The following is a 23658-nucleotide window of genomic DNA, read 5'->3' as shown; positions in this document are numbered from 1 at the left end:
TTCCATCTGCATTCTCTGCCCTGTTTTGGGAGGAAGGGATCTGCATGCTACTCATGAATTGGCTTCTCACAGCCTTCCTGTTAGTCCCACTCGTCTCCACCCAGTCAAGGGGACTCATCTTCCCAGTGTCTAACCCCAGAGTTGGAGTGCCCAATATGTGATTTTAACCACTTATTCCTTAGGAATGACCTCTGCCCTGTAATCTCCCTCTTCTCAGTTCCCTCTAAAGGGCACAGGTCCTGGAATGATGTCTTCATTTCCTACAAGATTCCATGTAGATCTCTTTTTACAGGCTTGGTTGTACAGTATTCTTTCTGTCAGTTTCCAATTAGTTTTCAGTGAGAATTTCTTCCACATGTAGATGTATTTCAGATGGGTTCATAGGGTAGGAGGGGGTGAATTCTTTATCCTCATATTCTGCCATCTTTATATCTTCCCCAGACAGATGTTTTTTAATCCCTTACTCGTAAATCATGTTGGAACATCATTCTTTTTTGTTTGGGCTAAATACATCTATGTGACAGTTTTATTTTAACATAGTCTGCTTCAATGCTGTTTACTTGTTGTTCTTGTTCAGTTGCTAAGTCATGTCTAACTCTTTGTAACCCCATGGAATGCAGCACGCCAGGCTTCCCTGTCCTTCACTATCTCCCAGAGTTTGTGCAAATCCATGTCCATTGATTTGGTGATGCCATCCAACCATCTCATCCTCTGTTGTCTCCTTCTCTTTCAGCCCTTGATCTTTCCCAACATCAGAGTCTTTTCCAGGGAGTTGGCTCTTTGCATCAGATGGCCAAAGTATTGGAGCTTCAGCTTCAGCATCAGTCTTTCCAATGAATATTCAGGGTTGATTTCCTTTAGGATTGATTGGTTGGATCTCCTTGCAGTCCAAGGGACTCTCAAGAGTCTTCTCCAGTACCACAGTTTGAAAGCATCAGTTCTTTGGCACTCAGCCTTCTTTATGGTCCAACTCTCACATCTGTACATGACTACTGGAAAAACCATAGCTTTGACTATATGAACTTTTGTTGGTGAAGTGATGTTTCTGCTTTTTAATATGCTGTCTGGGTTTGTCATAGCTTTTCTTCCAAGGAGCAAATGTCTTTTAATTTCATGGCTACAGTCACCATCTGCAGTGATTGTGGAGCCCAAGAAAGTAAAATCTGTCATTGCTTCCACTTTTTCCTCATCTATTTGCCATGAAGTGATGGGACCAGATGGCATGATCTTAGTTTTTGAATGTTGAGTTTTAAGCTGGCTTTTTCACTCTCCTCTTTCACCCTCATCAAGAGGCTCTTTAGTTCCTCTTCATTTTCTACCATTAGAGTGGTATCATCTGCATATCTGAGGTTGTTGCTATTCTCCCAGCAATCTTGATTCCAGCTTGTGATTCATCCAGCCTCGTATTTTGCTTGATGTATTCTGCATATAAGTTAAATAAGCAGGGTGATAATATATAGACTTGTTGTACTCCTTTCCCAATTTAGACCAGTCTGTTGTTCCATGTCCAGTAACTGTTATTTCTTGACTTGCATACAGGTTTCTCAGAAGACAGGTTAGGTATTCCCATCTCTTTAAGAATTTTCCAGTTTGATGTGAGCCACACAGTCAAAGGCTTTAGCGAAGTCAATTAAGCAGATGTTTTTCTGGAATTCCCTTGTTTTGTCTATGATCCAGTGGATGTTGGCAATTTGATCTCTGCTTCCTCTGCATTTTCTAAATCCAGCTTGTATACCTGGAAGCTCTCGGTTCATGTACTGTTGAAGCAGAGCTTAAAGGACTTTGAGCATTACCTCACTTGCATGTGAAATGAGCCGAATTGTAGGGTAGTTTGAACATTCTTTGGCGTTGCCCCTCTTTGGTATTAGAATGAAAACTGACCTTCTTGAATCCTGTGGCCACTGGTGGGTTTTCCAAATTTGCTGGCATATTGAGTGCAACACTTTAACAGCATCATTTTTATTATTTAAAATAGCTCAGCTACTGGAAAACTGAAAAATATTTTTAATTACTGACTTCAAATCTGTTAGAGTTTCCTTTTTTGAATAGATTTATGAATTGCCTTCAGAAGGCACCCCACTTTCTGTAACATTGCCCTCTTAGATGCTGTTAGAGGTATACTTTTCTATATCCTCAAATTTTCCTGTTCTCTCCTTGGACACCAGTGGTTTCCCCAACATTTTACCTTCATTTCCTTCTTTCTGTACACTGCAGACACATATGCACCCTTCCATTTGGGTGGAAGAATATGGAGATTTCAAGATTAATCTAACAATGAATTAAGTCCAGGCTTACTTTAATTTATATGCAGAATGGAAACATCTTTTCATTTGATAAGCATCCCCCATCTTTGTTAAAATGTGATGCTCTTAGTACCATGTACAGTAAAGGGCCAGAATATGAAGATGTTTATATTTTTAAGTCAGCAGTAGATGGGCATTTTGCTTCATTCACAAGATTGTTTTTTCCATTTGCTTATTCTAAATCATACAGTAGAAAAAAGGGCTGGAAAAAAAGATCTGAGGTGTTAAGAAAAATAGTGACTTCAAATAGTAAAATAGAATTGATTGCTTTTAAATGTGTCACATAACAGCCCTCATTCTTCCCAGCACAGAAACCATTAGAGAAGATATTGCCAGTTTATATGCTGTTTCATTTTAAGCAATTGGAAAGTCGTAAATGGGGAGAAGAGAACAGTTCAGTTTGGCCTCATAAATTTAAAGAGGGTCCTTGACTGTGACATCATCCTGATGCCCAAGGCTTGCATAAAGTGATACAGTTTTCATGAGTAAATGAATTTGTTTGTTTTAATGGGGGTTGGCTTTGTTTTGGGGTTATGATTGATTCACTAAGGACTGGAAGCAACTCAGGTTCTGAGAAGTCAATACCCATTTTAGCACCAAGAGTAGAAACATAGTATAAGAAGTAACTTTGGAGAAGTAATTTATTCCTACTATATTGGTAAGGTATTTCATCAATGATTTATTGAATTGTATTCTTATAAATTTTAAAACACAAACATTTGCAAACATCTAAGAATAATATTTGCAAGAAACTGGAAAAAAATGTCAAGACACAATTTCATATCCATGGTCTGCAATAATGATTTTAGTTCAGTTTTGTCCCCATATCTTATGCCAACAAAGACTGATTTATAAAGCATGTTCCTCAGTCCAGAACCAGATAATACTGAAGATAATTGCTATGCCTGGTTAGAGTTTAAGAGCAATTTCCTGAGACACCACTTGTAAAAATGAAAGAACATACATTGGAATGAGTGCTGGTCAGCTATATAGTAAAAGAAAATAAGGAATTGTTGCATGCAGTCTGCTTTCCAATATTAGTTTAAATAATAACTGCATTATACTGATGATCCCATAGAACTTTTAATAGTGTGAATTTATTGTTTGGAGTCACAATCTTGTTTTAAACTTTCTAGGCACATAGAAAAATCCAATCAATCATAGTCCAATTTCAAACAATTTATTCACATATATGATCAGTACTTTATCACCTAAAAGTGGGAGTTATTATTAAAATATAAAGCAGGATTTGGATTTCTTCTGGAAATCAAATGACATTTTTTTTTTAAATACGAAAAGAACCATTAGTATATTAACAAGCATGTTATTAGATACAGGACATTTTAAAATAACCCTGAGAACTGCAATATTATTTTATATTTTCATTTAAAGAAACCCATTAAATTTTAAAGAAATTGCAGTTTGAAGATTTAATATATAATTCAATTTTCGAATAGACTCATACATTTGATAAGGAATATCTGAACCTAAGAAAAATTTTAGCTTGAGTTAAACCAGTGATAGTGATGTTTAATCTCACCTTAGAAAACTATTGTTAATTTGTGTTCACAGTCTTTATACTATGTAAACTTATCCCTGCCTTTAAACTAATGAGATTTGCTTCTTATGAAACTGGCCAAAACCAAAAGAGGGACTGAGAAAATCTTTGGCAAATTTAAAAACTAATTTAGGCCATTGTTTGGGTTTAAAAAAAATCAATTTCTTCTCCATTTATCATCTTTGACTTACTTACTTTGCATAAATTATCATCTTCAGTTATTTGGTTTGGCAATCAATGCACAGCTAGGAAAAGTGAAAAACCATTTTAAAGATAAATCGAGATTTTAAAAGAAATCAAGATATTTGATACAGAGGAAATCTTGTCCTGGTAGGTGTGTTTTTCTAGCTTAAAGAAATGAAAATGCAGAGAGTTTTTTTCTTATCTAAATCTTTATTAGAAGAAAAAAACAGATTTAAAACAATGAGTAACAACATATCTCAGTAAATATTAAACACTTCAGTTATCAAAGCTATTTAGACAATAGGTCCCTAATATTTCTGCACAGCAGAAGCACACTGGTTACAGAGCTCAGACTGTCATATGCTCATGTGAGTTTGTTTTTGGCATAAAAGAATATCCAAAGTCACAGTTAAATATGATAGTAGATAAACTGCTAGTAACTTACACAGTTGATTCTCAAAGCTTTCACAACTTATCACTGTGTGATTGACGTTCCCTTAGGGTGATTGTTTTATGGACTCTTTCTATAACTGAGTAACAAACCGAATTCATTTTCTTTCAAGTTAGCAGTACTAATAAAATTATTTAAAACTGAATTAGAAATTATGTTCCTGTTCATATTAGCACAATAAAAAGTAAGTATCGTAAGTAAACAGATTAGTTCATATCAAAAGTTAGAGAATGGAAATAACATACTTAGTATACTCATGGACAGTAAATCCATTTAAAATGGAACTATTCAGTACACGGTATCTGTGAGCACCCTTTCTAAGGGGGTAAAGTTTCCCTTTGTGATTTCTTAAAGTTTCCCTTTCCAATCTGTGTAAAACACTGATAAATGTAGTCTTATACCTATTTTCAAAGATCTATCATAGAAAAGATTACATTTTAAATTCCCTTTTAGTAAAAAAAACAAACAAACCCAACAAGTGTCCTTTCAGGTTTTTTCTTGCGTGTAGTACACATTCATGAGCGTCCACTAGGCGCAAGGGAAATTGTTTATGCTGCAAAATGTAGTCTATACAGTGAGACTATCAAACGTAGTGAAATGACAAATGGTTTCCAACCAGTAAGCTAAGAGGAAAACAAATGCAAGAAGACTTGTTTTAATCACTAAACATTGCAGGATTTTTTTTTTAAACAATGTTTGTAAACTTGCCCACAAAAGCTGGGTGATATTAAACAGCCAGTAAGGCACTTTGTCAGAGAGGACGAAGTAGTAAAGGCTGGATGACTGACAGTTTGTTTAATAGGAAACAGTCTATACTTAGAGCAAAATCTGGAGTGGAGTGCTCCTTTTACCGATTTACTGTCAAACGGGAGTGGGGAAAACTTTAAAATCTTCTCTTTCACTTTGCTTACCAATTTTCCCTGCAGAAGTCTTTTAGTTGTAATTTAAAAAATATATTAGGAGCTATTAGTTTAAATAATGTATCATTTTCAATCTAATATTTAAAACAATATTAACATATTCACTAGCATTTTCAAAACATCCAAGCCATTCTCTTTAAAAATGAATTACCAAACAGAAGATCTTAGTATAAAAAATGTTCTGTGTTATTAACAATTCCCTTGCGACTTCTGATGGCTTCACATATTACAGTATAAGCTTTGGTATAAAACATGCAAATCAAAGCCAACAAGGTCGTGAGTACAGGGTTCCACACACAGAGCACTTATGAGAGAAGTGCAGCACAGACGCAGGAGACGAGCCAAAGGTGACACCGCTGCAGGAGGACCCGAGATTGCACTTCTACTGCTTCTTGGTTTCTGCATTTCGCTTGTTCATAATCTTCATCAGAGACTGACTCATGTAATAGGGTTTTTCAGCAGAACCATCGTTTCTTTCTAAATCTTCCACTAGGAGGAAGAATGGCACAGGGTAAATATCAAAGCACAAGTGTAAGAGAAGTAACATCGCCATCTGCTGTATACTTGCTTTACAGCAGTTCAAAATGTTATTTAAAAAAAACAGCATAGTTTGGCATCAACGTTACTGTAAACATAACTATGAGAAAACAATCAGCCCTTATTGTTAGGTCAGTAAGATACTATCTCATTCTGTGTACCAGGTCTGATTCTGCCAATAGCACCTGCCTCTCAGCTGCACAATTGAGAAAACAAGTTTTCTCTTCTTTTAGGGAACAAACGTAATTACACAAAAATCAAGAGATACATGAGGAATTTTTAAATTCACCTTCACATTTCTAAAACGTGTTATGTATTGAATTTGCCTTCTAACTTACTGTATTAATTCAAAATTGCTTTTGTGTTTCAAGCAACAATTTCAGTAGTCTAGTTTTCTAAAAAGATTTGTAAATTTTCAGTATATTTCAAATCCTTGAACCGCAAATTTTGAGACATATTGCTCCATTTTCTCCATTTTTTCACTGTTATTTAATTTCTTTCTAAGTGGCTTCCAAATTTTTCTCAAAAACACCACCCATTTTTCTCTAAATATTTCAATTACACAGAGGTAATTAATGAAAAATATTTTTCTAACTAGATTAAGCACATAATATGGGTTAAAACTTCTCTGCTTAGAACTTTCTAATTATTAAAAAATTATTTAGAACTACTGAACCAAACAACATTCCTTTTCCTATGATTTTGCACCCAAGGGTTATATTCTTATAGTCAAGTTTAGAATGTATCTCCATCCTCTTCAATGAATACTTTTACTGTGGCGATTCTTCTGGTCTAATCAGCAGGTTCAATGTTAAACATTTAATACATGGGTCCCATCTAGTACCAAGAATCTAAAAATAGAAATTATGACTGCTAGCAATCTCCAAATGAATCTCCTTTGTCTTTCATAATTTTGTAATTCCTAGAAAAGCCAAGAATATAAGTAGAAAATAAGCAACTAATTTCCCATACATTGATTTATGTTTTAAGTTATTTCCCAACTTTTATGTGCATCAGAATCACTAGAGAACTTTTTAATAATTCACAAGCTGCCCCACATCAAAATACTTACATCAGAGTCTCTTGGGGTGGGGAGCACAGGTAGCAATATTTATAACAAATTCTCAGAGTGATTCTGATATATACACAGAAAATTAAAAATTGTTTTGTTTCATCATTATGAATTTTCCAACTACTCCTAAAAGGGGACTTATTCCTTATAATTTTCAACACTTAAGATAGAGGTAACTATTTGACTAGATTTTTGTTGTGAACCTTGTATTATTTCTTTTTAATTTTTTATTTTAAATTGGAGTATAGCCAATTAACAATGTTGTGATAGTTTCATGCACACAGATGAGGGACTCAGCCATACATATACATGTATCCATTCTCCCCCAAACTCCCCTCTCATCCAGGTATATTATTGAATAAAATAATAATAACAACTATCTAGAAATATAGGTTGTCACTCTTCTCTGAATTATACTTCAAGGAGCATGAGAGTGAAGAAGGCTTTTGCCAAGATAGGAAGCCAAATGATGCTTTTGATTACAATCGTAAAAGAAAGTAAGCCAAGAATAAGATGGGGGCCATATAAGGACCAATATTTTGAAACTCTTCCCCTATTCATTGGCTTCTTGCTATTAAGCTGGTAGGAAGTCAGTGACCCCACACTTCAGGGTTGTTAAATAAATTACTAGTCATGTTAATTTATAACACAATTATACATTTCTAACTCTTCTTGGATACATGGATTATATCCAGATCGTGCTCCTTTTTGTCAAGACATAAGTAATCCTTATACACAAACTTAGTGTAAAAGCCAAAAGGACACTGTTGACCCAGTACTCCTTTGGGGTACATTTTCACACTGTTCGCCATATCTTATGCTCTTGTACACAGGAGATGGATAGACAAGGTATGTGGGTGTCTGATTCATGCTTTGCTCCACCATGCAAAAGACTAAGGCATGGCTGCCAGAGCCTGGTTTGTTGGTCTGGTCAGCAGAGGTGGAAGAATAACTTCCCTCCTGAGCCCTTCAGGAAGAGATCTCCTAATCCACAGTATGCCCCTTGTAAAGGTACCAGCTGAGGTACCTATGGAGGGCTAATGTTTCCTTAGGGTAAAATCTGAAGTCTTATCTTGTCTCTTTTTTCACTGAAAGTTAAGCTAAAATTAAACCTTTTATAGAACAAACCCACATGATCTCTTTAATCTAGAAAAACAGGCATGCTCATAAAAGATTTAATCACTCTTCTGAAACACATCCATACCCATTTCCTATATGGTGGGCATAAAGATTCATCTCTATTTGGGTTATAGACAAAGGGTACAAGTTATGTGGCCATTTCATTTCTGCTCAGAATATTTTCATGGTGGCCTCAGGTTCATATTATTAAAAATGATATTCCAGAACTCAGATTCAACTTTAATTTCATGACAACAAAATGGCCTATGAAGGTTCCATGGTAGTTTTTACCTAGTAATGCTCTCTGTGGAACCTGTATAACCTTAGCATCTATATATTCATCATGGTCTTGAATCACTTACTGAAATATACTTCCCAGGGAACCATTAATATAAGTTTAATCACAGTTTAGGATGCTGTCCACTTGCTTGAACAGTATAAATATAACCATAGCACCACATTTACAAATTTAGTACCATATGCTGGTTAACTATAAATCAACCTGTTTATGGCTAATTGATTATACATTTATAGTGCTTTCAAAAGTTTCCTGAATATCTTTTACAAATACACATTTGTAAAAAGAAAGGTCGTCAAAGTGCTGCAATGGAAAACAGCCTGCCAAGTTATAAAAGTTTGGAAACACTCTCAGCTATAGACTTTAAGAAAACATGTGACATTTACACCTTGCTCTTCAGTTGGAACCACAGTCTATAAAGTATCCTAGTTCACAGAGGCTACTGTCATCAACTGCCTGATACCTCAGATGGTACCAGGTTCTTGCTTTTCAGGAATAGGTACTGAAATTTCACATTACTTAAAAGCATCATTTTCCAATACAAATGACCTAATTTACAAAACTTCTACTTAAAAGTGAATGGCACTGTTTGAAGCTTTTCTACTTTTTCTGCTTCTGGGGAACTAGTTGCTTCTTGTTCAGAATTCCGTGCAGGGTAGGGGTTATGAAGTAGGGTTTTTCTGTTGATCCATCATTTCTTTCCAGATCTTCACCTGTATATGCAGCAGCCAAAGCAGGCAAAAGCAGCAAGCAGCGGCAGAATAATTATATGCATTTTTAGAATTTGGAGAGTTGAACAGGGAAAAACCAGAGAAAGCAGTGTTAGAAAGTCAAATATAGGACAAATTAGTGCAGTTAAGTAGCCAATACTAGTCAAAGTTAGAAGCTTCAACAACTTCTGCCAGGAAGCACTAAAACTTTGTAAATCCCACCCACTCCCAAAGAGGTTTATTTTGATAGTTTAAAGGTTAATAAGATCTTTAATGTCCTTTCAAAGGTGTTATCTTTGAATTCTGCAACTTTTCAGTTCATAAAGGTAAACTGCCCTATCCTCTGAGATGAAGCTGAATAAAAAGTGTGGCATGATACATATAGAGAATACTTGAATTTCAGAGTTCAAAGTTGCTCTTAATGGTAATTCACACCCTAATGTTACAGATGAAGAAATTGAGACCCAGGGATGTGAAATGATTCTCCTAAAGTTGAAAGCTCTGGGGCAATCAGGATGAAGTGAGGACCCAGTTTCTAGACACCTACTTCAGATCTCATGCTGCTAACTAAAAGGTGCCCCGTCCTAAATCCTTGCAGTTTGCCTCAGATTACATTCAAAAGCTAATGCAATGTCTTATGACTTTTGTAATATATGAGTTTATATTCCTGCTTTGCTTAATAGTAAGATGATGGGTATTCAGTGAGCACACATTTGCTGGGTGGTTGGGGGAAAGGATCAGAATGATGCTGAGAAGCAAGGAGAAGTTTACATAGAATTAAATTTCTTGCAGATACATATAATTCACAACTGATAATATCTCAATAAATATATAAATGCAACTTGATTCTGTTTTTACTAGTATATTAAAATATTATATTATTTTTAGCCTTTATTTATTATGAAATAAAGGATAAGAAATATTATATAAAACCATACACCATAATCACTTAGAATATATCTAAGTTATTTTTCACCATACTCTCTTAGGAATGGTTGGATTATTGGTTTATCAGATTTTTACAGTGGACTTCACAGTGACTTTCCTCAGCTACAAAATGAAAAGCTAAGTAGGAAACATCATAGATGCTGAACATTTTTGTTCTTTTTTCCTTAATCATATTTCTATATCACCTATTATATGTTTATATCATTATTACTTTTGAGGAATGGGTAGGAACTACAGTATCAATCACCCAATAATGATAATAATCATCTACAAGTATTGTTTTCTCCTATCTTGGGGTCAGAATTCTCATTTCTTTGTAATGTTGAAAGGATGCTACGTTTCTACAAAATAGAGTATTTGCAAGTGGTTCGCATTTTTAAACATACCAGTTTTCTGGCAGTCAAGATAATAGGTATAAAGAGGTATGCAGAAAAAACAACAACAACAACAAAAGGTACAGTTCCACACAATCAGAATTTGGTTTGGAATATCATTTAAGGAGAATAGTTTCCAAAGTTAGATGTTGCCCAAAGTAACAGCTGGAGAGGGAAGAGAAACGCAATTTAGTTTCTCTTGTTCTTTATTATCAATGACAAGAATATTGAAGAAAAAAGGTTCACGTTCAACACATGATGTTTTGAACAAGGCTGAAATTATACCTGATTTTTAAGAACTTGGCAATATAGATGAGTGGAATATAGTAATATTGACGAGTGCAAAACATTTCTTCATTCTCAAATTTAGAATCCACTGTCAAAATTAAAATCCACAAGACTTGCCAAAGCTTCCAAAGACTGGAAACTGGTAGGTTCTAGACATTTCCTCGGATACATTTTTAGAAAACTTTTCAGTTACAAAAATGGGGAAGACCCCAGTGGGCTCTCCCAGTTTGACTCCCATAATTAGCTTTTGAGAGGAAAGCTCTCTGAACATTTGAAAGCTCTGTCTCTTCTGTGTCTTAAGCTACCTTATTCCCGTGTTCCTTCTTCCATCTCATACCTGAGCTGAAGTTTGTTCATGTGGTATTTTGTAGATGGCTTTTCCTGACAAACCACTGGGGTGCTAGGAAAAGATTAAACATTCCAGTTCCATTTAGAGCCAAAGGAAGAGCTCACTTGTGCACAAAGTTCTCCTGATTTCTTTGTCCAGTTATTGAAAATTGATTTGTAAATGTTCAGAAAGGAAAAAGATATCCAACCATTTTCTAGAAGATTTTTTCCTTCAATATAACACCCTATGAAATATATATATGTATATGTGTGGGTATATATGTGTGTGTGTGTGTGTGCTTAGTCACTCAGTTGTGTCTGACTCCTTATGACACCATGGACTGTAGGCTTCTCTGTCCATGGGATTCTCCAGGCAAGAATACTAGAGTGGGTTGCCATGCCCTGCTCCAGGGGATCTTGCCAACTCAGGGATTGAACCCAGGTGTCCCGCATTGCAGGTGGTACACACACACACACACACACACACACACACACATACATACATTATCTCCTATCCTGACCCCAGCATGCAGTTGGTACTATGAGTTATACCAAAAAAAACCCACTGAACTGTTCATTTTATACAGGTGGATAACTCATTAATGCACTGTAATAGAATGTTTTCTCTGCTTCTCTTAAGAGCAATGTGCCAGAGAAATAATCTCTCAGAGGGTATTAGCTGTAGGGATAACAAGCTCTGTTCTTTCATCTGTTGACCTTACTTTATTTAGGCTGAAGATGACAACAGATCAAGCTCCTGATGGGCACTAGACTCCCCAGGGCTTTTAAGATGAGGTACTAATAGAAAACATACCCGTTCTGTGTATGTGAGTAGCACATGCTCCATAGAGGCACAGTGCAGTAGTCAGTGATGAAAGCCCTAATGAAATATTTTAACGATAAGCATCAGAGTTCATCTAAACATTTCCAAGACATGCCTCTCTATTAATCCTATCTATCTGTCATTGTGTTACCTAGTGTGAATTGGCTCTATGTATCTTTGAAATCGTTGCCAGCTTGGCTTTATCAGAAACTATAATGGCTCTCCTCAAGAGTTCCCAAAGCCCAGCCTCAAAGCCCAGCTAAGTCTTCAGTTGTTAATGAAGCATAACAGAAGCCAATTATTACTACAAATTTGAAAACATTTTCAGAAATTAAAAAATAATTTCATGCTAAAACCATGCCATGATGCCTGACTCTCCTGTGCTTTGAGAATATCATCTCTCAGCTGTTAAGTTTTAAAAAGAATCTACTAGACAATGTTTCTTTCCAAATTAACACTGTTTTGCAATTGCAGCCAGGTCATAGCAAATCCACAGCCAGCTAAAGACATGGGTGTAAACCTTTTCATCTTTCGGTTATCCACTGAAGAGGGAAAACACATATACTGAAAACTTACAGAAGCAGATGAAAATTGTTTCAATACACATTGCATAGACGCTGAAGAATCCATGTGCAATTATGTAAGATCCAATAATCACTGTCTGTAAATGAGTAGAGAAAAGAATGAAGATGTCGTAAATTTGTCCAAAAGAACAATAACGCAGTTTTAAATGAAATCATGATAAGGAAACTTTGAAGTACTCTTTGATGAAAAAGATTTCAATATAGAAATGTAAAAGATTCAATGATAATGTTTTTGAGTGTATTTGAACTGAGATTTAAACAAAATGTGCTAGATTATCTCCCAGTTTTATTTTCACTATCCCTAATGCTTATCAAAAGCATCCCAGATCTAGGATCCTGCATACTGAGGCAGTAAAGCACAGAGTTTTTTGTTTCATTTTTTCATGGAATAATCCTATTCTTTTTAAAATATTCATTTATGTTTGGCTGTGCTGTGTCTTCATTGCTGCATGTGGGTTTTCTCTAGTTGTGGCAAGTGGGGGCTACTCTCTAGCTCTAGTGGGGCTTCTCACTGGGGTGGCTTCTCTTCTTGCAGAGTACAGGTTTTAGGTACACGGGCTTCCATAGTTATGGCTCACGGGCTTGGTTGCCCCGTGGCATGTGGAATCTTTTCAGATCAGGGATTGAACCTGTGTCTCCTGCACTGGCAGGTAGATTTTTTTTTTTTTTAACCACTGAGCCACCAGGGAGGCCCAACAGGTAGACTCTTAACTACTGGACCACCGGGGAAGTCCAGAGCATGGAGTTAAAAGCACACACTGCCTAAGTTTAATCACAGCTGAGGCACTCACTCAACAAATCACTCATCTCTCTGTGCTTCCTATGGAAGATTGTTGGTGGGGAAGCAGAGATTGTAACAGTGGTGTTTATGACACATGGATTGAGTGAGTTATTAATAATATACTGTAAAAGATCCCACAGGGTTCCCTCCAGGTCCTCTCCAGTTGCCACATCTATCTCCCAGTTGTTGGGAATGTAGGCAGGCAGCTGATGACTCAGCTGTTTTGCTCCACAGAACTTGCTTTTGCAGGGAACTGCCTCACTCAAGGTTACACCATCATTCAGAGGGCAACCCTTGGCCAATGGCTGCCTGATGCAGTATATGGAGGCCTAGCCCCTGTGTCAGAAATTCCTATAATTATGTCTGAGGCTTCAACTGTAATTGCAGCATGGATCAGCTTCTTTTTTTGCCCAGCCCTGTCCTCCTCACTTCCTTTCCAGCGTATCTCCGGAGAGCACTTCGTAATAAGCCCTCTGCTTGCAATCCTCTGTCTCAGGGGTTGCTTCCAAGGAACCCAAGCTCCACAGCAGAATGAGGCTGGGCACAAAGTAAGACTAATCATGTTAGCTATCATTATTTCTCCTATTCCTTTTTGGTTTTTTATTCTGCCATCTCTCATAAATCAGAGTCAGTATTACCCAGTGGCTATGGAATGAATTGTGTCCCCTCAAAATTCCTACGTGGAAACCTAATCCCCAGTGTGATGGCATCTAGGCGTGGGGCCTTTGGGAGGCAATGAGGATACAAGGATGGAGACTTCGTGAATGGTTAGTGCCCTTATAGGAGAAGATGAGAGAGGATCTCTCTTTCTACCCTGTTAGAATACAGCAAGAAGGTATGCCTTTGCAAATTAGGAAGGAAGCTGTCACTAGGGACTGAATCTGTGGGCACCTTGATCTTGGACTTCTCATCTTCAAAACTGTGAGGAATAAACCCCTGTTGTTTAAGCCACCCCAGTCTATGGTATTTTTATTGTAGCAGCCCAAACTTACTATCAGCTCTTACCAGCAAAGGTACCCAGTAGTAATTTAAAGATGTTGGTCCTTCTATAATCACTGGGAGTCTTTCCGTGAAAAGTAGAAAGGCCAGGACACCTGGAGCAAAGGAATACAGCTTTTTGTCATAAAGAAGTTTTTCTAGGCACCTGTTAAATTTTTAAAAAATCTTCATTGTTGTTGTTATTGTTATTATTACTACTACTACTACTTACCTATACAGCCAGCAACTAGAATCTTTCCCAGGATTAGTACAAAGTCTGTCACTCTATCCATAACTGCAATTCTGAAAATCAGAAAAAAAAATATAATTTTGTGTTTAAGTTAGATTTGTTACTAAAAATTTATGAAAGTAAATAATCCATGAATTCATTTTGATGTGTCTTTGCTGAAATCTTACTTAGCATTTATTAAGTGGAAGAAATGAAGGAACCCAGGCATGAAATTCTGACTTATTTATAAGGAAGTAAACAGAAAATGGCATTATAAGGCTGTCAGGTGCTATTGGTGGTGTCAGCCTCTCTCACTCTAATTTGAGGACTATAGACACCCTGCATCCTGAGGATGGCTGCATTGGTTCTCTGATTTTGTTCACTCAGAGTCTGTCAATTTTGGGAGGAAAGAAAAGTCAGAAACGTGATGATAATGTTTGTGTGGGGAATTTCTTGAGCATAGGGTATAATAAAAATGAGTAAGTGCCAGTGGGTATAAAGGTATAGATGGATGATGGGAGCAACAATTCAAAGACATACAAAGAAATTTAAGGTGTGAAGGAGAAGATTTAAATCTTTTAAAATAAAAGAGAAGATTCATGTCTAATAAAACCACCAACATGTGACGTATAAATGCTCAAAATTCACCAAACCATCCACTGCAATGCTCAACCTGCTTACTTACTTTAAAATATTTCTCATCAGAAGATTGAAAGCATCTCTTGCTGACTTGCAGAAGTTTTTGCCGTATATTGCCATCTGAGGAAGACAGTTGATATTATTCTGATAACTTAACAAGACCAACAGACAATCCAATGACAGGAACATTAATTAATTCTCTGTCACCCATACAGTTACTCTCATTCATCTTTCCAACCTTTGGGCTCATGGGAGGCTTGGGAACCATGTATCCTCAACTCTGCATAACTCTCAGAGTCATTGACAATAAGGTATATTTCAGTTGCTATTTTCCCTTAATTCCATGCTGCTGCTAAGTTGCTTCAGTCGTGTCCGACTTTGTGCGACCCCATAGATGGCAGCCCACCAGGCTCCCCCGTCCCTGGGATTCTCCAGGCAAGAACACTGGAATGGGTTGCCATTTCCTTCTCCAATGCATGAAAGTGAAAAGTGAAAGTGAAGTCACTCAGTCGTGTCTGACTCTCAGCGATCCCATGGACCGCAGCCTACTAGGCTCCTCCATCCATGGGATTTTCCGGGCAAGAGTACTGGAGTGGGGTGCCATTGCCTTCTCCGTTAATTCCATGGGAAATACACAAATTTAAACAGAGGTTCAGTTCAGTCACTCAGTCGTGTCCAACTCTTCGTGACTCCATGAACCACAGCATGTCAGGCCTCTCTGTCCATCACCAACTCCTGGAGTTCACCCAAACTCATATCCATTGAGTTGGTGATGCCATCCAACCATCTCATCCTCTGTTGTCCCCTTCTCCTCCCGCCCTCAATCCTTCCCAGCATCAGGGTCTTTTCAAATGAGTCAGCTCTTCTCAGCAGGTGGCCAAAGTAAACAGAGGTAGGTCTTCTCAAATCCCAGGTCACAGCTTGTCTTTGAAGGGTTTGGCTATGATGTGTTGCTGAATAGGTGAAATGTAGCATTCACATTAAAAATTACTCTCAGGAAACCCTGTGCCTTCCAATACACACTTACTTTATTAAGAGGCTCAATAAAATATTCTCACTGGAGTTATATAAATGACTCTTTGAATATCCATAACTATTTGAATCACACCATCAGACCCTATATCACTGTGATAATCAAGTGTTAATAAGGTTGTAATTGCTAAATTTTAGAACAATATTTTTGTATCCCCTATTTTTAAAAAGAATCTCTTTAGAAGCCTCCATATTCCTATTGGAAATAAGTAACAAATTCAGTTACATTATCAATTCCCACACATTTCAAAATAAGAATCATAAAAAGAAACAGATCCTTCCTTAAAAATGTGTAAATCCCAGAATTAGAAGAATATTTTCTTTTCATCGTGAAATCTAGACTAATTAAGCTTCCCTCCCATGAAAGTATGTCAAAGACAAATAGTATTATTTTTAATCTAGCACATTTTTATATTTCTAAGGGAAATAATGGGCTTCCCAGGTGGTGCAGTGGTAAAGAATCTGCCTGCCAATGCAGGAGATACAGGTTTGATCTCTGGGTCAGGAAGATACCTTGGAGGAGGAAATGGCAACTCACTCCAGTATTCTTGACTGGAGTATTCCATGGACAGAGGAGCCTGGAGGGCTACAGTCCATGGGGTTGCAAAGAGTCAGACACGACTGAGGGTACACACACACAAGGGAAATAATCTTTTCCCTCTCCATAAAGGTATTGAAGGTAATAATGAAGTACAGTTAAGTTACTGTCTCAGCTAGGAAAGCATAGCCCTGAATCAGGCATTGGATTCACAAATTCTTGTATCAACATGGTGATAAATTCAACTGCTTGATGTACAAGTGCTTTTGAGATGGAAATGTAGACATGTGATTCGGGTTTGCAAAGAAGTTTAGTAAATAAAAATAGTTTACTTACCATAACATAGGCATTTCTGTTCAAAAACTTTACTGCTTTTTCCAAACACCAGAAACAGCATCTCAGGCAGCATTTTAGGAATTTAGAAATGTTGCTCTGGGCCTCTATGAGAAGGAGATATTTAAACCTATTAATGATTTGTAGACTCTATAAATAAAAATAATAGTAAAATTTTAAATGGGCTTTTTGATTTAACTGTAGTAAAATATATATAAAATTTACCACTTTAACCATTTTTAAGTGTACAACTCAGTAGCATTAAGTACATTCACAGTATTGTGAAACTGCCATCACTATCAATTTCCAGAACTTATCATCATCTCATAGAAACTCTGTACCCATTAAAACAATAACTCCTCATTCTCCCCTCCTCCAAGTCCCTGGTAACCTCTATCATACTTCTGTCTGTATGAATTTGCCTCTTCTGGATACCTTATATAAGTGGAATCTTATAATATTTAACCTTTTGTGTCTTGCTTATTTCACTTAACATTAAGTTATGAGGATCCACCTATTACATGATTTTTAGAGCTGAATAATATTCTGTTGTACGTATGTATGTGTGTGCATATGTGTGTGTGCATGTGTGTGTATATATATATACACACACACAAACAATTTTGTTTTTTCTTTTATCTGTTAATGGAAATTTGGGTTCTTTCTATCTTTTGGCTATTGTGAATAATGCTGCTATGAATATTGGTGTCCAGGTATTTATTTGAGTCCCTGCTTTCAACCCTTTTGAGTATATATCTGGAAGTGGAAATGCTGGCAATCATATTTTTAATGTTTTAAAGAATCACCATACTGTTTTCTACAGTGGCAATATGATTTTACATTCCTACCAGCAATACACAGGTGTTCCAATTTATCCTTAACCTACAAACATATTATTTTTCATTTTTTGATAGTAGCCATTTTATTGGGTATGAAGTGGTAGCTCATTATGTTTTTGGTTTGCATTTCCACAATGACTAATATTGAGCATCCTTTCATATATTTATTCACCACTTATATACTTTCTTCAGAGCGATATTTATGCAAATCATTTTCGGGAGGGACAACGATGGTAACAAGGAGGCTCCTGAACTTCCCTCCTCCCACAGATGCACCAAATGTATAACTATACTGGGAGCTATTTCCTCTGAGAGAAATCCAGAAACAAGCTGAGTGACTCCTTCACATCAGGCAACTAAAAAATTCTAACAGTGAAATTGTAGGAAAGGCTGAGACACACTCACCATAAACCCTACCCCTGGCACAATGCCATACAACCAGGACAATACCCCCAACTCTCAGCTTCTCCCTGAGGAGTAAAGGGTTTGAGCAACACATCAAGGATTCCAACTTTCAAGATTCCCACCCAAGAGACAGACCCCCAAAACATTTAGCTCTGAAGCCAAAGGGGCTTATGCCCACAAGTTCTATGGGACTATAAAAAACAACTATAGCAATCACAGAGACTAGCAAAGAGAAAGCAAGCAAAAATGCCCGTCTTCCAGTCTTTTCCTGGGAAGGGACTGAGTGCATACTTTATAACACCCTGCCTAAAAGTTGAATTTCTAATTTGCACACTCTAGATCTACCTGTGGTCCTGCAAGGAGCTAGGGGGAGCAGGTCATCAACTTCTCTTTGGAAGGAGCTTGTATACATGCCTGGTGACCCAGCTTTGTGTAGCTCTAGATAGGGCTTGTACTTATGAGTCTCACAGGACTGCAGAAAACAAAGAATCAGGTTTTGAATGGTTAAGGAGTGCCCTACTACCACTAACCTCTACCATGGTTATGTATCCTGGCTGAGTGCTGAGGAAGCAGGCAAAAGCTTCCCTCTTAGTTTCTCCCTGAAATGGGCTTAACTACACACTTTTCCAGCTGATGTCTGAGGGTTTAGCTTCTAATCAGCCTTGTCTAGGTTCTGACTGTGACTCTTCCCTTTGGGACACTGACAGGTCTAGTTACACTTTCAACTACTAAGAGCTACTTAACTATGATGGCTAGGACAATCACAAAGATTTGAGAGAATAAGAAGCTTGGGCTGGGCTGATTAATGAAGCTCATCTCCTACCTGAGACTAGTCTGTCGAATTGGGGAAAATGGCTGCTTTATCTAATGCACAGAAACAAATACAGAGAGTGAAGGAAAAAAATGAAGAAACAAAGGAATATGTTCCAAATAAACAAACAAGATATATTTCCAAAACTGGCATTTAAGAAACAGAGATCATTGACTTACCCAATGCAGAATTCAAAACAATGGTCATAAAGATGCTTACCATGGTCAGGGAGCAATGAATGAACAAAATGAGAATTTCAATAAAGAGATAGAAAATTTCTAAAAATCAAACCGAATTTATAGAGCTCAAAATTACAATAATTGAACTGAAAAATTAAATAAAGGAATTCAACGGCAGACTAGATCTAGTGTAAGAAAGGATCAATGAATTCAAAGACAATGCAGGGGGGTTTATCCAGTTAGAGAAAGCATGAAGTTATAAGAGACTAATGTGATACCATCAAGCAGACCATTATATATATTACAGAGGTCCCAGAGGGATAAGAGAAAGCAAAAAGGGGCAGAAAACATATACAAAGAAATAATGACTGAAAATTTCCCTAGCCTGGAGAAACAGACATCCAGATCCAGAAAGTTCAAAGAATACTAATCCAAAGAGATCCACATTGAATCACATAAAGTTAATTTTCAAAAGTTAGGTAAAGGCATCAGGAAAGAAGGAACTTCTTATATACAAGGAAATCCCCATAAGAATATAAGCATATTTTTCAGCAGAAACTTTGCAGGCCAGAATGAAGTTGAATAATATATTAAAAGTGTTGAAAGGAAAATCTGCCAACCAAGAAACTATCTATGTGGCAAAGTTATCCTTCAATATTGAAGGAGAGGTAAGAGTTTTCCAGACAAATAAAAGCTAAGAGTTCATCACCAGCAGAATAGCCTTACAAGAAATATTAAAGGGAGTTCTTTAAGCTGAAACAAAAGGATGCTAATTAGTAACATGAAAATATATGAAAGCATAAAACTCACAGTAAAGTAAATATAAACTTAAATTCAAAATGCTCTACAATTTTAATGGTAGTAGGTAAATCACTTAGAACTATAGTATAAAGGTTAAAGACAAAGTATTAAAAGGACTTTTTTATGTATAACTAAATAACTTGTTAGTGGATCCACAACATAAAAATATGTAAATTGTGATACCAAAAACATTGTAGCATAAAATATATGTGCATAGGGGATATAAAAAGGTAGAGTTTTTGTATGCATTACTAATTCACTTGTTATCAGCTACAAGATATTTTAACTATAAGGTATTTAGTTATTATACTGCTGATGTGCTCAGTCGTAGCTGACTCTTTGTAATCCCATAGACTGTAGCCCTCCAGGTTCCTCTGTCCATGGAATTTTCCAGGCAAGAATACTGGAGTGGGTTGCTGTTTCCTTCTCCTTTAGTTATTATAACTATAATATATTTTACATAAGCCTTACGATAACCACAAAATAGATACAAGAAAGGAATCAAAAGATACCACTTATAAAATGATAAAATCACAAAGAAAGAGAAGAAAAAACAAAAAGCTTTAAAACAGCCAGAAAACAGTTAACAAGATAGAAATAAGTAAGTCTATAACTTTCAATAATTACAACTGTAATTATTGTAAATGAACTAAATTTTCCAATCAAAAGACAGAGTGACTAAATGAAAATTTTTAAAAAGATTCAAGTATATGCTACTTACAGGAGCCTCATTTCACCTTTAAAGACATACTTAGACCAAAAGTGAAATATGAGAAAAAGATTTTTCCATGAAAATGGAAGCCAAAAGAAATCAGGTATACCTATATTTGTATCAGTCAAAATAGACTTTAAGCCAAAAGCTGAAACAAGGCACAAAGATTCAGTTCAGTTCAGTTCAGTCTCTCAGTCATGTCCAACTCTCTGCGACCCAATGGACTGCAGCACGCCAGGCCTCCCTGTCCATCACCAACTCCCGGAGTCCACTCAAACTCATGTCCATTGAATCAGTGATGCCATTCAACCATCTCATCCTCTGTCATCCCTTCTCCTCCTGCCTTCAGTCTTTCCCAGCATCAGGGTCTTTTCAAATGAGTCAGTTCTTTGCATCAGGTAGCCAAAGTATTGGAGTTTCAGCTTCAGCATCAGTCCTTCCAATGAATATTCAGGACTGATCTCCTTTAGGATGGACTGGATGGATGTCCTTGCAGCCCAAGGGACTCTCAAGAATCTTCTCCAAAACCACAGTTCTAAAGCATCAGTTTTTTGGCACTCAGCTTTCTTTATAGTCCAACTCTCACATCCATACATGACTACTAGAAAAACCATAGCCTTGACTAGATGGACCTTCATTGACCAAGTAATGTCTCTGCTTTTTAATATGCTGTCTAGCTTGGTCGTAACTTTCCTTCCAAGGAGTAAGCATCTTTTAATTTCATGGCTGCAATCACCATTTGCAGTGATTCTGGAGCCCCCCAAAATAAAGTCTGACACTGTTTCCACTGTTTCCCCATCTACATGCCATGAACTGATGGGACTGGATGCCATGATCTTAGTTTATTAGGTACATCAATCAATAAAGTATAGTATATATACACAATGGAATATTGTTCAGCCATAAAAAAGAAATCTTACCTTTGCAATAACATGGATGAACCTGAAGAAGATTGTGCTAAGAGAGGTAAGCCAGACAAAAACAAATATGCATGGTATTGCTTATACATGGGGGAAAGATTATAATGCATATAAACTGAATAGAATGGTGGTTATCACATGCTGGGCATGGAAGAAATTGGGAGAGGCTGGTAAACTTTTAGCTAAAACATGAATAAAGTTTTAGTATATAATGTAAAACATGACTACAGTTGATAATACTGTATTGTATATTGAAATTTTCTAGGAGAGTAGAACCTAAGCGTTCTCACCAAAAAAAGGAAAAAATGTCCCACCTTAAATGTGGGGATCCTTTCACAATGTATATATCCATTAAATCATCATTTGTACACTTAAAAAATACAATTTTATTTGTCACTTATACCTCAAGCTGAAAAAAATTTACTTAAAAAAATCCTTTGCCCATATTGAATTAGGCTGTTTATTTTTGAATTGTAGGAGTAATTTATACATTCTAAATATTAGTTGCTTATCTGGTATATGACTTGCAAGTATTTTCTCCCATTCTGTGGGGTGTCTTTTTACTTTCTGGATAGTGTCCTTTGATGTACAGGCATTTAAAAAATATTGATGAAGTGTAATTTATCTGTTTTTTCTTTTGTTCCCTGTGTTTTTAGTATCATATCTAAGAAATCATCATTAAATCCAATGTTAAGAAGATTTATTCCTATGCTTTCTTCTGAGACTTCTATTATAGTTTTGGCTTTTATGTTTGTCTTTGATCCATTTTGAGTTAATTCATGTATGTGGTGTAAGGCAAGGGTTCATTCTTTTGCATGGAGATATCCAGTTTTGTAGCATTAGTTGAAAGAGACTCTCCCACATTGAGTAGTCTTTTCGTGAACGTTTATTTCGGGGCTCTCTAGTCTGTCTCGGATCTGTGTGTCCATCGTTACACCAGTTTATTTCAGGGCCCTCTAGTCTGTCTCGGATCTGTGTGTCTGTCATTACACCAGGGCCACGCTGTGTTGATTACTGTAGGTTTGTATTTAGTTTTGAAATCAGGACTGTATGTTTTCCAACTTTGTTGTTCTGTTTCAAGATTTTGACAATTAATAATAAGATCTTTTAAAGTACATTCTAAACAGCTTATGTTTTTGTAAACTATATGTGTCATGTATGAGCAAATGACATCCACAATTCATAGTTTAAGCCTGTGCTGTCTTGAGCTCTAGACTTAGAACTGCCTGACATCCCCACCATGCTTCTCAATAGTAACCTGTCAAAAACACAAATTTTAATCTCTTCTTTGAATTGTGTTCCTTCTGGCTTCCATAATTTAGTAAGTAACATCATACACTTTTGGAGAAGGAAATGGCAACCCACTCCAGTATTCTTGCCTGGAGAATCCCATGGACAGAGGAGCCTGGTAGGCTACAGACCATGGGGTCACAAAGAGTCAGACACAACTGAGTGGTTTTCAGTATCACACGCTTTTTCTCTTTTCTTTACCACTGCTCCTATCCCCACCCCCACCATATTCAATCCCTCAACAAGTCCTGTTGGCTTTTCCTTCTAAACATCTTCCCAGTCTGACCACATCCATCCCTATTACTGTATCCAAGTTACAGTCATTATGTTCCCCCAACCCCTGATCCAGTCTACTCTATTCACAGAAGTCAGGAAGTCTGAGAAAAGATGAATTCTGGAATCTTACCTTGAAGACGTTTGTCCAGGTATTCTAGGATTAATCTGAACATTTGAATTATTGCAAGAATTAAAGATCCAAATGCTAGGGATCCTGTGTGATATCTGGACAAAGATAAAATGAGAATAAAGGTTAAAATATTTTTACTAAGAACTAAAAGGATGTTAGTTGATTTTTATTGGTAAAAGGGTTGATAGAAAAGAACTTCTACTCTCTTATTCAGATTGACAAAGGTCTCCATAGAGGCCTTTAAACCATATATATCCATTTTGTACTTCA

The 23658-nt window shown here is 36.6% G+C and overlaps 1 protein-coding gene across 3 annotated transcripts in view; it reads right to left on the bottom strand.

Moving 5' to 3' along the window:
• Positions 1 to 3467: 3467 nt before the first annotated feature.
• The window catches only part of SLC44A5 (solute carrier family 44 member 5), a 425439-nt gene continuing 405248 nt past the window's right edge, over positions 3468 to 23658 (bottom strand). For 2 of the 3 annotated variants that reach the window (XM_061411560.1, XM_061411563.1), the window contains 7 exons: positions 23389 to 23483; positions 17029 to 17132; positions 15169 to 15242; positions 14487 to 14557; positions 14282 to 14370; positions 12488 to 12572; positions 5913 to 9154 (listed from right to left, as the gene is read on the bottom strand). In XM_061411560.1, the coding sequence (XP_061267544.1) occupies positions 9042 to 9154; positions 12488 to 12572; positions 14282 to 14370; positions 14487 to 14557; positions 15169 to 15242; positions 17029 to 17132; positions 23389 to 23483 (631 nt within the window). In that variant the 3' untranslated portion in view covers positions 5913 to 9041. The other variant, XM_061411561.1, reaches the window with a different exon arrangement.

The sequence above is a fragment of the Bos javanicus genome, chromosome 3 (assembly GCF_032452875.1).
Source record: "Bos javanicus breed banteng chromosome 3, ARS-OSU_banteng_1.0, whole genome shotgun sequence".
NCBI lineage: Eukaryota > Metazoa > Chordata > Mammalia > Artiodactyla > Bovidae > Bos > Bos javanicus.
This window is presented reverse-complemented; position numbering and strand designations above follow the sequence as displayed.